General features: G+C 45.0%; 1 protein-coding gene across 9 annotated transcripts in view; it reads left to right on the forward strand.

Annotated features, from left to right (window-relative positions):
* Positions 1–13,790, forward strand: part of Spag9 (sperm associated antigen 9) — a 134,399-nt gene that overhangs the window by 42,151 nt on the left and 78,458 nt on the right. For all 9 annotated transcript variants that reach the window (XM_063269405.1, XM_063269407.1, XM_063269406.1 and 6 more), the window contains one exon: positions 546–616. In XM_063269405.1, the coding sequence (XP_063125475.1) occupies positions 546–616 (71 nt within the window). The remainder of the gene's footprint in view (positions 1–545; positions 617–13,790) is intronic.

Raw genomic sequence — 13,790 nt, forward strand, 5'->3', positions numbered from 1 at the left:
AATCTAATTTTTTTTTCCGTTTTGTTTTGATATTAAAAAACATTTTGTGAGCCAGCTCCACATCAGTGCACTTCACAACATCCACCTGCAGAGGGAGCTAAATAAAAGAAGATGAGACCCTGAACTCCAGAAGACTCAAAGCAGAGAACGTTTACAGCGAGACGTTGTCATCCTGCTAGTACTGAAAAAAGAACTTGATACTCAGAAATGGTTGAGTTGAAGTCAACCATATGGGTTCTGACACAAGGACCAGACTTGTGTGATTTTTGTTTCTGAATTCTCCATCGTATAGAAAGCTGTAAAAGGATGATCTGACACACATGTATACGTTAGAGAACCAATCTGACATTTGTTCTCTTCTCTGAAGGTGGTATTTAAGGACAGTGGAATGTGGTCGTTTTGTGACCACAGAATTTCACATAGGGAGCTGGGCTAAGGCTGAAGTGCTAAAGCTGTGGCTAACATACAGTATGTTAAAGACAGGCAGTTATTGTATAACTAAGGTTTTGTACTTGTTTGATTAAGCATATGTATCTTGATTGCAGTCAGCAGACTTGAAGAGAGAGAAGCAGAACTGAAGAAGGAGTATAATGCACTGCACCAGAGACACACGGAGGTGGGTGTCTGTCCCTACTAGGTTAGTGCTGGAGCAGAGACGCCTTTGTAAGTCTGCGCTCTTGGAAAGTTAGAACAGTTCATAGGCATAATTTCCAGAAAGTATCATGTGGCATTTGACTTTTATTCTTTTTAAATCTGGAATTAAATTTTCCTGTAGGAAATTTATATGCCTCAGAATAATGTTAGTTATTTAAGACAGTTCCTTAGTAGTCTAGCAAAACCCTTTTGCATATAATAAAATGTTGACTTGATGCTGAGAAAATTGATTTGCTACCAGTTAGGAAAATGCTGCATTGGTAAGATATTGGTATAGATCTCTCTATATATAATTTAGTTGTAAAGGACTTATTAAATGAATTGTTTATAATTTACATTATATTTTATATTAAATTATATCAAATTTATACTTACAAATTTATAATACATTAAAATGTATTTAAAATTATTCCAATTTTCAGCATTTTAGGTTTTTTGAGATTTACTTATTATTTTTAGATTTTTGTTTTTTTGTACATGAGTGTCCTGCCTACTTGTAAGTGCAGTGCCTACAGAGGCCAGAAGAGGGCATCAGATCCTCTAGAACTGAATTACAGATGTTCGCTTCCTACATGAATGCTGGCAACTGAACCTAGGTCCAGGGTGTTCAACTGCTGAGCCAACTCTCCAGTCTTCTTCAGTATTTTAAATTAGTCTTTGCAGCATATAATCGCTTTGTGACCCTTGTTTTGAAGAGTCCATTAGTCTTTAACATATTGTATTTGTTTCTGTCTTGTCAATGTGATGTTTATTCCTGTGTGTTATGGTCAGGCGGAGATTCACGGGCCTTTTTTAAAACAAAAAAAAAAGATTTATATTTAGTTCATGTACACTGTCGCTGTCTTCAGACACACCAGAAGAGGGCAGCAGATCCATTACAGATGGTTGTGAGCCACCATGTGGTTGCTGGGATTGAACTCAGAACCTCTGAAATAGCAAGCAGTGCTCTCCACCACTGAGCCATCCCTCCAGCCCCACATACCTAAATGAATTTCACAGTACTCCCCTCTTCCCTCTCCTTCTCCTTTCTATAGCCCTGGCTTGCCTGGAACACACTATGCAAACCAGGCTGGCCTTGAACTCACACATACCTCTGCCCTCAATTCTGGGATTAAAGGCCACCTCTCTTGGCCATTTTCTCTTTGCTAATCCTGTCTTATATTGTACCTAATTCTAGGTTGGTTTGTTTGGGTTGGGTTGGGTTTTTTTGAGACACGGTCTCTCTGTGTAGCCCTGGCTGTCCTGGAGCTCTTCTGTAGACCAGGCAGGCCTCGATCTCAGAGATGCACTTGCCTCTGCCTCCTGAGTGCCTGGACCAAAGCTATGCACCACCACTGCCTGGCTTGATCTAGTTTTTTATCTACCTACTTATTTAGGTGATGGCGACTGAGTCGGGGGCTTCGCTCATGCCCCCGCAGTCCTATTTGTAGACTTCAGTTCCTGTTTTCCTTCTTTTGCTGCCTATGGTAGAGACCAATGGTGCTTGCTGCTTTTAAGCATCATAAAATCATATTATACTCAATTTCATTTGTTTTGAATAAAGCAGAATTTTTTTCCTATTCATGGGATTGAGGTTAGGCATTACTACCCCGGAACACAAATTGTCACAGAATTAATAGAAGTAGAAGGGAAGTTTGGTCATAAGGGACATAGGCCCTGGAAAGATGGAAGTAGGTTAGACAGTAGGTTTCATTAAGTTAAAAGGCCTGCTTCAGTAATACAGCGCTTACTAGATAGGAAGGGTGTTCTCACAGACTCGCCCTGCTTCAGTAATACAGCGTTTACTAGATAGGAAGGGTGTTCCTACAGACTCGCCCTGCTTCAGTAATACAGCGCTTACTAGATAGGAAGGGTGTTCCTACAGACTCGCCCTGCTTCAGTAATACAGCGCTTACTAGATAGGAAGGGTGTTCCTACAGACTCGCCCTGCTTCAGTAATACAGCGCTTACTAGATAGGAAGGGTGTTCCTACAGACTCGCCCTGCTTCAGTAATACAGGGCTTACTAGATAGGAAGGGTGTTCCTACAGACTCGCCCTGCTTCAGTAATACAGCGCTTACTAGATAGGAAGGGTGTTCCTACAGACACGCCCTGCTTCAGTAATACAGCGTTTACTAGATAGGAAGGGTGTTCCTACAGACACGCCCTGCTTCAGTAATACAGCGCTTACTAGATAGGAAGGGTGTTCTTACAGACACGCCCTGCTTCAGTAATACAGCGCTTACTAGATAGGAAGGGTGTTCTCACAGACACGCCCTGCTTCAGTAATACAGCGCTTACTAGATAGGAAGGGTGTTCCTACAGACACGCCTGCTTCAGTAATACAGCGCTTACTAGATAGGAAGGGTGTTCTCACAGACACGCCCTGCTTCAGTAATACAGCGTTTACTAGATAGGAAGGGTGTTCCTACAGACACGCCCTGCTTCAGTAATACAGCGCTTACTAGATAGGAAGGGTGTTCTCACAGACACGCCCTGCTTCAGTAATACAGCGCTTACTAGATAGGAAGGGTGTTCCTACAGACACGCCCTGCTTCAGTAATACAGCGCTTACTAGATAGGAAGGGTGTTCCTACAGACTCGCCCTGCTTCAGTAATACAGCGCTTACTAGATAGGAAGGGTGTTCCTACAGACACGCCCTGCTTCAGTAATACAGCGCTTACTAGATAGGAAGGGTGTTCCTACAGACTCGCCCTGCTTCAGTAATACAGCGTTTACTAGATAGGAAGGGTGTTCTCACAGACACGCCCTGCTTCAGTAATACAGCGCTTACTAGATAGGAAGGGTGTTCTCACAGACACGCCCTGCTTCAGTAATACAGCGCTTACTAGATAGGAAGGGTGTTCCTACAGACACGCCTGCTTCAGTAATACAGCGCTTACTAGATAGGAAGGGTGTTCCTACAGACACGCCCTGCTTCAGTAATACAGCGCTTACTAGATAGGAAGGGTGTTCTCACAGACTCGCCCTGCTTCAGTAATACAGCGCTTACTAGATAGGAAGGGTGTTCTCACAGACACGCCCTGCTTCAGTAATACAGCGCTTACTAGATAGGAAGGGTGTTCTCACAGACACGCCCTGCTTCAGTAATACAGCGCTTACTAGATAGGAAGGGTGTTCCTACAGACACGCCCTGCTTCAGTAATACAGCGTTTACTAGATAGGAAGGGTGTTCCTACAGACTCGCCCTGCTTCAGTAATACAGCGTTTACTAGATAGGAAGGGTGTTCCTACAGACACGCCCTGCTTCAGTAATACAGCGCTTACTAGATAGGAAGGGTGTTCCTACAGACACGCCCTGCTTCAGTAATACAGCGCTTACTAGATAGGAAGGGTGTTCCTACAGACACGCCCTGCTTCAGTAATACAGCGTTTACTAGATAGGAAGGGTGTTCTCACAGACACGCCCTGCTTCAGTAATACAGCGCTTACTAGATAGGAAGGGTGTTCTCACAGACACGCCCTGCTTCAGTAATACAGCGCTTACTAGATAGGAAGGGTGTTCCTACAGACACGCCCTGCTTCAGTAATACAGCGTTTACTAGATAGGAAGGGTGTTCTCACAGACACGCCCTGCTTCAGTAATACAGCGCTTACTAGATAGGAAGGGTGTTCTCACAGACACGCCCTGCTTCAGTAATACAGCGCTTACTAGATAGGAAGGGTGTTCCTACAGACACGCCCTGCTTCAGTAATACAGCGCTTACTAGATAGGAAGGGTGTTCCTACAGACACGCCCTGCTTCAGTAATACAGCGCTTACTAGATAGGAAGGGTGTTCCTACAGACTCGCCCTGCTTCAGTAATACAGCGCTTACTAGATAGGAAGGGTGTTCCTACAGACTCGCCCTGCTTCAGTAATACAGCGCTTACTAGATAGGAAGGGTGTTCCTACAGACACGCCCTGCTTCAGTAATACAGCGCTTACTAGATAGGAAGGGTGTTCCTACAGACACGCCCTGCTTCAGTAATACAGCGCTTACTAGATACGAAGGGTGTTCTTACAGACACGCCCTGCTTCAGTAATACAGCGCTTACTAGATAGGAAGGGTGTTCTCACAGACACGCCCTGCTTCAGTAATACAGCGCTTACTAGATAGGAAGGGTGTTCTCACAGACTCGCCCTGCTTCAGTAATACAGCGCTTACTAGATAGGAAGGGTGTTCCTACAGACACGCCCTGCTTCAGTAATACAGCGCTTACTAGATAGGAAGGGTGTTCCTACAGACACGCCCTGCTTCAGTAATACAGCGCTTACTAGATAGGAAGGGTGTTCTCACAGACACGCCCTGCTTCAGTAATACAGCGCTTACTAGATAGGAAGGGTGTTCCTACAGACTCGCCTGCTTCAGTAATACAGCGCTTACTAGATAGGAAGGGTGTTCCTACAGACACGCCTGCTTCAGTAATACAGCGCTTACTAGATAGGAAGGGTGTTCCTACAGACACGCCTGCTTCAGTAATACAGCGTTTACTAGATAGGAAGGGTGTTCCTACAGACTCGCCCTGCTTCAGTAATACAGCGCTTACTAGATAGGAAGGGTGTTCCTACAGACACGCCTGCTTCAGTAATACAGCGTTTACTAGATAGGAAGGGTGTTCCTACAGACTCGCCCTGCTTCAGTAATACAGCGCTTACTAGATAGGAAGGGTGTTCCTACAGACACGCCCTGCTTCAGTAATACAGCGCTTACTATATAGGAAGGGTGTTCCTACAGACTCGCCCTGCTTCAGTAATACAGCGCTTACTAGATAGGAAGGGTGTTCTTACAGACTCGCCCTGCTTCAGTAATACAGCGCTTACTAGATAGGAAGGGTGTTCTTACAGACTCGCCTGCTTCAGTAATACAGCGCTTACTAGATAGGAAGGGTGTTCTTACAGACTCGCCTGCTTCAGTAATACAGCGCTTACTAGATAGGAAGGGTGTTCCTACAGACTCGCCCTGCTTCAGTAATACAGCGCTTACTAGATAGGAAGGGTGTTCCTACAGACACGCCCTGCTTCAGTAATACAGCGCTTACTAGATAGGAAGGGTGTTCCTACAGACTCGCCCTGCTTCAGTAATACAGCGCTTACTAGATAGGAAGGGTGTTCTTACAGACTCGCCCTGCTTCAGTAATACAGCGCTTACTAGATAGGAAGGGTGTTCTTACAGACTCGCCTGCTTCAGTAATACAGCGCTTACTAGATAGGAAGGGTGTTCTTACAGACTCGCCTGCTTCAGTAATACAGCGCTTACTAGATAGGAAGGGTGTTCCTACAGACTCGCCCTGCTTCAGTAATACAGCGCTTACTAGATAGGAAGGGTGTTCTTACAGACACGCCCTGCTTCAGTAATACAGCGCTTACTAGATAGGAAGGGTGTTCTCACAGACACGCCCTGCTTCAGTAATACAGCGCTTACTAGATAGGAAGGGTGTTCCTACAGACACGCCCTGCTTCAGTAATACAGCGTTTACTAGATAGGAAGGGTGTTCTCACAGACACGCCCTGCTTCAGTAATACAGCGCTTACTAGATAGGAAGGGTGTTCTCACAGACACGCCCTGCTTCAGTAATACAGCGCTTACTAGATAGGAAGGGTGTTCCTACAGACACGCCCTGCTTCAGTAATACAGCGCTTACTAGATAGGAAGGGTGTTCCTACAGACACGCCCTGCTTCAGTAATACAGCGCTTACTAGATAGGAAGGGTGTTCCTACAGACTCGCCCTGCTTCAGTAATACAGCGCTTACTAGATAGGAAGGGTGTTCCTACAGACTCGCCCTGCTTCAGTAATACAGCGCTTACTAGATAGGAAGGGTGTTCCTACAGACACGCCCTGCTTCAGTAATACAGCGCTTACTAGATAGGAAGGGTGTTCCTACAGACACGCCCTGCTTCAGTAATACAGCGCTTACTAGATAGGAAGGGTGTTCTTACAGACACGCCCTGCTTCAGTAATACAGCGCTTACTAGATAGGAAGGGTGTTCTTACAGACACGCCCTGCTTCAGTAATACAGCGCTTACTAGATAGGAAGGGTGTTCCTACAGACACGCCCTGCTTCAGTAATACAGCGCTTACTAGATAGGAAGGGTGTTCCTACAGACTCGCCCTGCTTCAGTAATACAGCGCTTACTAGATAGGAAGGGTGTTCTCACAGACACGCCCTGCTTCAGTAATACAGCGCTTACTAGATAGGAAGGGTGTTCCTACAGACACGCCCTGCTTCAGTAATACAGCGCTTACTAGATAGGAAGGGTGTTCCTACAGACTCGCCCTGCTTCAGTAATACAGCGCTTACTAGATAGGAAGGGTGTTCTTACAGACTCGCCTGCTTCAGTAATACAGCGCTTACTAGATAGGAAGGGTGTTCTTACAGACACGCCTGCTTCAGTAATACAGCGCTTACTAGATAGGAAGGGTGTTCTTACAGACTCGCCCTGCTTCAGTAATACAGTGCTTACTAGATAGGAAGGGTGTTCCTACAGACACGCCCTGCTTCAGTAATACAGCGCTTACTAGATAGGAAGGGTGTTCCTACAGACACGCCCTGCTTCAGTAATACAGCGTTTACTAGATAGGAAGGGTGTTCTCACAGACACGCCCTGCTTCAGTAATACAGCGCTTACTAGATAGGAAGGGTGTTCTCACAGACACGCCCTGCTTCAGTAATACAGCGCTTACTAGATAGGAAGGGTGTTCCTACAGACACGCCCTGCTTCAGTAATACAGCGCTTACTAGATAGGAAGGGTGTTCCTACAGACACGCCCTGCTTCAGTAATACAGCGCTTACTAGATAGGAAGGGTGTTCCTACAGACTCGCCCTGCTTCAGTAATACAGCGCTTACTAGATAGGAAGGGTGTTCCTACAGACTCGCCCTGCTTCAGTAATACAGCGCTTACTAGATAGGAAGGGTGTTCCTACAGACACGCCCTGCTTCAGTAATACAGCGCTTACTAGATAGGAAGGGTGTTCCTACAGACACGCCCTGCTTCAGTAATACAGCGCTTACTAGATACGAAGGGTGTTCTTACAGACACGCCCTGCTTCAGTAATACAGCGCTTACTAGATAGGAAGGGTGTTCTTACAGACACGCCCTGCTTCAGTAATACAGCGCTTACTAGATAGGAAGGGTGTTCTTACAGACACGCCCTGCTTCAGTAATACAGCGCTTACTAGATAGGAAGGGTGTTCCTACAGACACGCCCTGCTTCAGTAATACAGCGCTTACTAGATAGGAAGGGTGTTCCTACAGACACGCCCTGCTTCAGTAATACAGCGCTTACTAGATAGGAAGGGTGTTCCTACAGACACGCCCTGCTTCAGTAATACAGCGCTTACTAGATACGAAGGGTGTTCTTACAGACACGCCCTGCTTCAGTAATACAGCGCTTACTAGATAGGAAGGGTGTTCCTACAGACACGCCCTGCTTCAGTAATACAGCGCTTACTAGATAGGAAGGGTGTTCCTACAGACACGCCCTGCTTCAGTAATACAGCGCTTACTAGATAGGAAGGGTGTTCCTACAGACACGCCCTGCTTCAGTAATACAGCGCTTACTAGATAGGAAGGGTGTTCCTACAGACACGCCCTGCTTCAGTAATACAGCGCTTACTAGATAGGAAGGGTGTTCTCACAGACACGCCCTGCTTCAGTAATACAGCGCTTACTAGATAGGAAGGGTGTTCTTACAGACTCGCCCTGCTTCAGTAATACAGCGCTTACTAGATAGGAAGGGTGTTCCTACAGACTCGCCCTGCTTCAGTAATACAGCGCTTACTAGATAGGAAGGGTGTTCCTACAGACACGCCCTGCTTCAGTAATACAGCGTTTACTAGATAGGAAGGGTGTTCTCACAGACACGCCCTGCTTCAGTAATACAGCGCTTACTAGATAGGAAGGGTGTTCTTACAGACACGCCCTGCTTCAGTAATACAGCGTTTACTAGGTAGGAAGGGTGTTCTCACAGACTCGCCCTGCTTCAGTAATACAGCGTTTACTAGATAGGAAGGGTGTTCTCACAGACACGCCCTGCTTCAGTAATACAGCGCTTACTAGATAGGAAGGGTGTTCTCACAGACACGCCCTGCTTCAGTAATACAGCGCTTACTAGATAGGAAGGGTGTTCTCACAGACACGCCCTGCTTCAGTAATACAGCGCTTACTAGATAGGAAGGGTGTTCCTACAGACTCGCCCTGCTTCAGTAATACAGCGCTTACTAGATAGGAAGGGTGTTCCTACAGACTCGCCCTGCTTCAGTAATACAGCGCTTACTAGATAGGAAGGGTGTTCTCACAGACACACCCTGCTTCAGTAATACAGCGCTTACTAGATAGGAAGGGTGTTCCTACAGACTCGCCCTGCTTCAGTAATACAGCGCTTACTAGATAGGAAGGGTGTTCCTACAGACACGCCCTGCTTCAGTAATACAGCGTTTACTAGATAGGAAGGGTGTTCTCACAGACACGCCCTGCTTCAGTAATACAGCGCTTACTAGATAGGAAGGGTGTTCTTACAGACACGCCCTGCTTCAGTAATACAGCGTTTACTAGATAGGAAGGGTGTTCTCACAGACTCGCCCTGCTTCAGTAATACAGCGTTTACTAGATAGGAAGGGTGTTCTCACAGACACGCCCTGCTTCAGTAATACAGCGCTTACTAGATAGGAAGGGTGTTCTCACAGACACGCCCTGCTTCAGTAATACAGCGCTTACTAGATAGGAAGGGTGTTCCTACAGACTCGCCCTGCTTCAGTAATACAGCGCTTACTAGATAGGAAGGGTGTTCCTACAGACTCGCCCTGCTTCAGTAATACAGCGTTTACTAGATAGGAAGGGTGTGCTCACAGACTCGCCCTGCTTCAGTAATACAGCGCTTACTAGATAGGAAGGGTGTTCCTACAGACACGCCCTGCTTCAGTAATACAGCGTTTACTAGATAGGAAGGGTGTTCTCACAGACACGCCCTGCTTCAGTAATACAGCGCTTACTAGATAGGAAGGGTGTTCTTACAGACACGCCCTGCTTCAGTAATACAGCGTTTACTAGATAGGAAGGGTGTTCTCACAGACTCGCCCTGCTTCAGTAATACAGCGTTTACTAGATAGGAAGGGTGTTCTCACAGACACGCCCTGCTTCAGTAATACAGCGCTTACTAGATAGGAAGGGTGTTCTCACAGACACGCCCTGCTTCAGTAATACAGCGCTTACTAGATAGGAAGGGTGTTCCTACAGACTCGCCCTGCTTCAGTAATACAGCGCTTACTAGATAGGAAGGGTGTTCTCACAGACACGCCCTGCTTCAGTAATACAGCGCTTACTAGATAGGAAGGGTGTTCCTACAGACTCGCCCTGCTTCAGTAATACAGCGCTTACTAGATAGGAAGGGTGTTCCTACAGACTCGCCCTGCTTCAGTAATACAGCGTTTACTAGATAGGAAGGGTGTGCTCACAGACTCGCCCTGCTTCAGTAATACAGCGCTTACTAGATAGGAAGGGTGTTCCTACAGACACGCCCTGCTTCAGTAATACAGCGTTTACTAGATAGGAAGGGTGTTCTCACAGACACGCCCTGCTTCAGTAATACAGCGCTTACTAGATAGGAAGGGTGTTCTTACAGACACGCCCTGCTTCAGTAATACAGCGTTTACTAGATAGGAAGGGTGTTCTCACAGACTCGCCCTGCTTCAGTAATACAGCGTTTACTAGATAGGAAGGGTGTTCTCACAGACACGCCCTGCTTCAGTAATACAGCGCTTACTAGATAGGAAGGGTGTTCTCACAGACACGCCCTGCTTCAGTAATACAGCGTTTACTAGATAGGAAGGGTGTTCCTACAGACTCGCCCTGCTTCAGTAATACAGCGCTTACTAGATAGGAAGGGTGTTCCTACAGACTCGCCCTGCTTCAGTAATACAGCGCTTACTAGATAGGAAGGGTGTTCTCACAGACACGCCCTGCTTCAGTAATACAGCGCTTACTAGATAGGAAGGGTGTTCCTACAGACTCGCCCTGCTTCAGTAATACAGCGCTTACTAGATAGGAAGGGTGTTCCTACAGACTCGCCCTGCTTCAGTAATACAGGGCTTACTAGATAGGAAGGGTGTTCCTACAGACTCGCCCTGCTTCAGTAATACAGCGCTTACTAGATAGGAAGGGTGTTCCTACAGACTCGCCTGCTTCAGTAATACAGCGCTTACTAGATAGGAAGGGTGTTCTTACAGACACGCCCTGCTTCAGTAATACAGCGCTTACTAGATAGGAAGGGTGTTCCTACAGACTCGCCCTGCTTCAGTAATACAGCGCTTACTAGATAGGAAGGGTGTTCTTACAGACTCGCCCTGCTTCAGTAATACAGCGCTTACTAGATAGGAAGGGTGTTCTCACAGACTCGTAGGTAAAAGCCTGCTGTTGATGCTTTCCACACCATTGATTTCCATATCAGAGTAAGGTTCTGGATATATGCAGTATTTACTTACATTGTTTATTGATGATGATATTTACAAAATATATTTGGAGAAATATGTTTAAATGTAATAAGTAATTAATAGTAATAATGTTTTTAAAATAAAGTTATAACTTATAGTAATTAGAGATTAATAAATTGTGATATATTAAAATATATTTAAATTATTTATATTCTTCATAAATATATACATTCTTCAAAGAATAAATATAAAGTGAGATTTTATTTTCCTAATATCTATTTAATAAAAATGAAGATATATTTCTATAGAAATTTTAAATCTTCCCATCTGTCTCCTATGAAAAGGCATAGTAGGGGTTGGGGATTTAGCTCAGTGTTAGAGCACAAGGCCCTGGGTTTGGCCCTCAGCTCCGAAAAAAAGGAAAGAAAAAAAGAAAAGAGAAAAAAGAAAAGGCATGTTAAGTTTTCTGTCTGTTTCCGTGCCTTCAGAGATGTACACTATTGGAAGAGAAATGCTCTCAAGAAAGCTTAGTTACCAAGTCAGAGACCCGGGGCTGGACGTCATCAGGCGTCTTTGCCTTTGCTGACTGACAGCTCTTTCCTAAGCTCCTCTCTTGCAGTTACAAGAGGCTCTGTCTTTTGCCCTGATAGACTCTATTTTATTTGCTTTAAGTAGGCTTATGTAACACAGATAAGGCTGCTTTAAAGGTGAGTCTGTTCACTATAACCTAAAATTTTCTGTTTTTCCATTTGCTCTAGAAACTCCATTGAATTAATTAGCATGAATAAATAGCTCTGGAATCCCGTAGGGTGCCTTTCCAGAGAAAGGGACTCTGTACCTGTTTATTGTTATTTTCAAGGAAGGTAGCATTTTTTTTTACAGGCAGAATTATTTTAATATTACTTTGACAAAATACAATGCTTACTGCGAACAGTGGGAAATTTATTCTGGCTCCTTTTGAAAATGTGAATGGCCATTCTTTAATCAAATAATAAATTTGTGTGCATTACTGATTTTACTTAAAGGAATGCATACCTTGCTACATGTGGTATATGCTTATAAGCTACCTTATCAGCACATAGAGGTTGAGGAGCCAGCCTGGAGTTGTGAGTTCTAGGTCAGTCTAGATGTTTAAAAAGACACTTTATCATAAAACTAATTTAACTGTTAGTTTCCCAACAACACAGTGTAGGTAAGGAAGTGTTTGTTTACTTTGGTTCCTGGTCACAGTCCATCTTGGCAGGGAAGGCATGGCGGCAGGCCCATGAAGAGCTGGTCGTTTGTACACGGTCAGGAAGCACAAAGCATACGTGCTCAGTGAGCATTTCCCATTTATGCAGTATGATATCCAAGTCCATGGAATGGTGCTACCTAAATTTGGGGTAGTTCTTCCCACCGCAGTTAATCTGCACAATCCTTCACAGATGTGCCAGTGGCTTGTTTGCACAGTGGCTTGTTTCTAGATTCTGTGAAGTTGATAGTGTCAGCATCACACTGACTGCTGACTGACCAAAAGACACACCTTCAAGTCAGCACAGGCGTGAGGAGTGGTTACGGAAAAGCATTGGGACCACATGACTTGTGTTCTTTTGCTAACCACTACACATGTGAACTTTGTGCAGAGCTGAGAGAGTTTCATATGGACCATTTAAATTCACTCTTAGAGTTTTCTTTGGCCAACTTATCATTTCTCCATACTTTATACTTGGGAATTTTTAGAAAGATATTCTGGTGTGATGTCCCCAAATTCTCTGCTAGTGACTAAATCTGAAACTTGGTCTTCCTGATTCTATGATTTTAGGGTTTTCTCTATGCTGTGTGTGTATGTACCTGTGATATGTGTATGGGTATTTTGCCTGCATGTACGCCTGTGTACCACTTGTATATCTGGTGCCCATGGATGCCAGAAAATGGTATCGGATCCCCTGGAACTGAAAGTCGAGTGTGCCATGTGAGTACTGGGAATTCAACCAGGTCTTCTGGAAAAGCATCCAGCACCATTAACCACTAAGCTATCTTTGCTGTTCTTTAAAACAGGGTGTCATATAGTTCAGGCTGTCTCACACTTGCTATGTAACCGAGGATGGACCTTTAAACTACTCATCCTTGCCTCCATTTCCACGAGCTAGCATTACAGGCTGAGTGCTCTAGATGTTTTTCTGAGCCTGTCTCATGGAATCCCACTGGTTTTAAGAGAGCAACTTTAAGGGCTGGAGAGATGGCTCAGAGGTTAAGGGCACTGACTGCTCTTCCAGAGGTCCTGAGTTCAAGTCCCAGCAAACCACATGGTGGCTCACAACCATCTATAATGAGATCTGATGCCCTCTTTAATAAATAAATAATTCTTAAAAAAAAAAAAAAGAGAGAGAGAGCAGCTTTAAGAACTGTATGGAGAAAGATTCAAGGTGACTACTGAGAGTCTGTGCTCCAATCTATGTGGTTTGCTTTTTGGTTTTGTCAGTGTGGAGTCAGTCTTGGCTGTGAAGACAACTCCACCGAGGGTAGTCTGTGCCTGTCCCAAACAACAGTTTTTCAGATAATACAGCGGAATCTTTGATGAGTCTAGCTATGTGAGTTGGTTTGCTTACTGGGAAATTAATAGCTTATCTGAGATGAAGGAGACTAGAACTGGTAGACTTGGTAAACTGTGTATGAAACGCCCTGGCCCACTCTCACATCGTTCTCTATCTGGAATGTTGTCTTTCCTCTCCCTCCATCACC

Source organism: Rattus norvegicus, chromosome 10, assembly GCF_036323735.1.
Source record: "Rattus norvegicus strain BN/NHsdMcwi chromosome 10, GRCr8, whole genome shotgun sequence".
In the NCBI taxonomy this organism is placed as follows: Eukaryota; Metazoa; Chordata; class Mammalia; order Rodentia; family Muridae; genus Rattus; species Rattus norvegicus.